This window comes from Macrobrachium nipponense, chromosome 20 (genome assembly GCF_015104395.2).
Source record: "Macrobrachium nipponense isolate FS-2020 chromosome 20, ASM1510439v2, whole genome shotgun sequence".
NCBI lineage: Eukaryota > Metazoa > Arthropoda > Malacostraca > Decapoda > Palaemonidae > Macrobrachium > Macrobrachium nipponense.
The window spans coordinates 12,041,198-12,043,697 of NC_061089.1; the positions used below are offsets into that span (position 1 = coordinate 12,041,198).

General features: G+C 39.2%; 1 protein-coding gene across 1 annotated transcript in view; it reads left to right on the forward strand.

Moving 5' to 3' along the window:
• Positions 1 to 154: 154 nt before the first annotated feature.
• LOC135219716 (protein O-mannosyl-transferase Tmtc3-like) overlaps positions 155 to 2,500 on the forward strand; it is a 533,724-nt gene continuing 531,378 nt past the window's right edge. Inside the window, exon 1 of the mRNA XM_064256711.1 lies at positions 155 to 636. Coding sequence (XP_064112781.1) covers positions 537 to 636 — 100 coding nt within the window. The 5' untranslated portion in view covers positions 155 to 536. The remainder of the gene's footprint in view (positions 637 to 2,500) is intronic.

A 2,500-nucleotide genomic window follows, 5' to 3' on the forward strand; every position in this document is an offset into this window, starting at 1 on the left:
TTTACTGATTATAATGTACAAAAAGATATCAAATCGTTTTCTGGCACTGAATTCTACTTATAATGTTCAGGGTTGATAGTGGGTTTGAGAGAGGAGCTGCAATGTACGATAAGTTGGACCACATACGAGAAGAGCGGCAGCAGCATTGACGGAGGCAAGACAGAGTTCAGTGTTTGTTGATGCAGTGTGAAAGGAAGAAGTTGGTTATTTCTTTTGTGTGATGCGATATGGAAGCATGTGAGATGGTTGCTGTCACCGTTATCAGTGGTTGATATAAAGTCAGTGGTGTGTTTTTTATTATTCTCTTTTCTATAAACTATGCGTTTCCCGGCCTAAAGATGAAATTAGTGTTGAAGTCTATCAAAGATGAGTGTCGATTAGTGTGAACGAAGGTTTATAAGTCGAGATTTTTCTCAACTGTTCTTGACGAACATTTCCAGCAGCATGCGATGTCTGCCGAGGTTTCGTGAGACCATGTTCTCTTAACTGGGATCTAGTTCACCGGGAAAGTTGTGTGTCAGGGTAATAGGAGCAAGATGCAACATCATCACCACCACCACCACCATCACAACCATTCGACCAGTAGTAGACCGCAGCAGCACCACCTCAACGCCAACACTAAACCGGACCTACAAGGTAAGGAAGAGGCAGCAACGGCAGTCGCTCACACTCACTCTCCTCTCTCTTTCTCCCTCCCTCGCTCTCGCTCTCGCTCTCTCTCTCTTTGACCCACCGCCTACCCTATGTGTATTTTACCTTGGCATGCGCCCATAACTTGACGACAACGCTTGACAGGAGAGCCACGATAGCTTGGAGGAGAGGCTGATTCAATATCTTTGTCGCATAGAGAAAGGTGGATCGAACCCAACCCCTCCCACCCCCTTGCTGATCCCTCATTCAACAGGTGACCTCTTTCAAGTTTGGGTGACCCTATAGCTTTTAGCGCAAAGGTCCTGTAGGTGTCACTGAAAGAATGCACCAACCCACTCGATATTGACTCTTCAGATCGCACGCATTTGCGTCCAGCGCCTCCGCACGATCTCTCGCTGCGAATTTTGAGAACGATCGTACTAGCCCAGTTGGCCAGGCGTTCTCGTGGCCGAAGCACTGATAGGTACACTTGCTGTAGGGGTACTTGGCTTATGCCAATTCATTGTAATGCTATTATTAATTCGCGTACTACCAAGTTCTGCTTCAAAATGTGCCGAGTTATTTATAATAAAAGGATATTAGGTTAGAGACTTGTGTTCCTTCAGCCCAAGGTTGAAAAAGATATGTTAGCCAGGACGTGGACATTTTACCAAGTTTTCTCCTGTAAAATATTTAATAAATTCTTGCCAGAAAGAGTCTGGTGGTTTTGCCAATTTTATACAATTTGCATACCATATGCAGTATGCCATTTTCAAAAGTGGAGGGACGTTTAAGCGGAAATTAGTACATTTAGTTTTTCAGACTTTTACAGCCATTATATGCATGTCCTCAAATGTCCAGATGGTAATTTTTTTCCTTTTTTTGTGTGTGTTTGAAATCTGGGAATTTTAACAATTATGCGGTATTTCTTTTAGTTATTTATTCTTATATGCTATTTTTTGGCTCTGAAGTTTAATAGAATAGATTATATTATACTTGATTATAATCTATATATACTAAATCATATAATATACCTATTCACCGATAAAAATTATAGTATATATACTCACACATAACGTACGTGTACGGAGAACCTTAAGTCACCATTGAAATTAGAGCTTAGGTTTATTGAAAATAAGTTGAAGAGTTACGTTCATACATTTGTGTAATATTATATATATTATATCTAAATTTATAATATATTATATATATATCTATATATATATAATATTATATATATAAAACTAATATTGTATGCGTGCTGTCAAATCCTAAATGGTTTAGGCCACTACAAAATTCATAACTGTGTACTGTTTTAAGCAAACTGAACAGGACCATTGCATGATTTAATCAAGCATTGTTGTTGTTGTTCTTCTCTTTTGTTTTTATAAATTTCTGAAGTGCCACACAATAACACTGAGTTCTCATTTTTATGATCGCCCGTATGAATTTATGTCATATTTCATAAAGTTCTCGTTCAGTCCGTAGTTTGTCTTCAGTACACGTGAAAATGGGCTAGGTTAATGGACCAAGCGAGGACCGATAGGAAAGCCTCCAAAATAACCGTTGGTAGTCTAGGGGAATATCTTTTTCTCTCTGATTTTATTACGCCATTGCTTTTTCCTTACGTGTCACTGTCTATTATTATGGTTGGACGCCGCGAGGGAGGTTAGGCGTTGATGATGTGAGACCAAACCCAATTTTAATCGTCATTTTTTAATTTTATTTATTTATTTATTTATTTTTTGTAATTTTCTCGTCGTTACAAATGTGAGTATTGCTCCACCCCCCCCCCCCCCCACCCGTCAACAAGCGATCCAGCCATCTAGTAATTTTGATCGTTTTATTTACGTTTGTCACTTGCCTACAA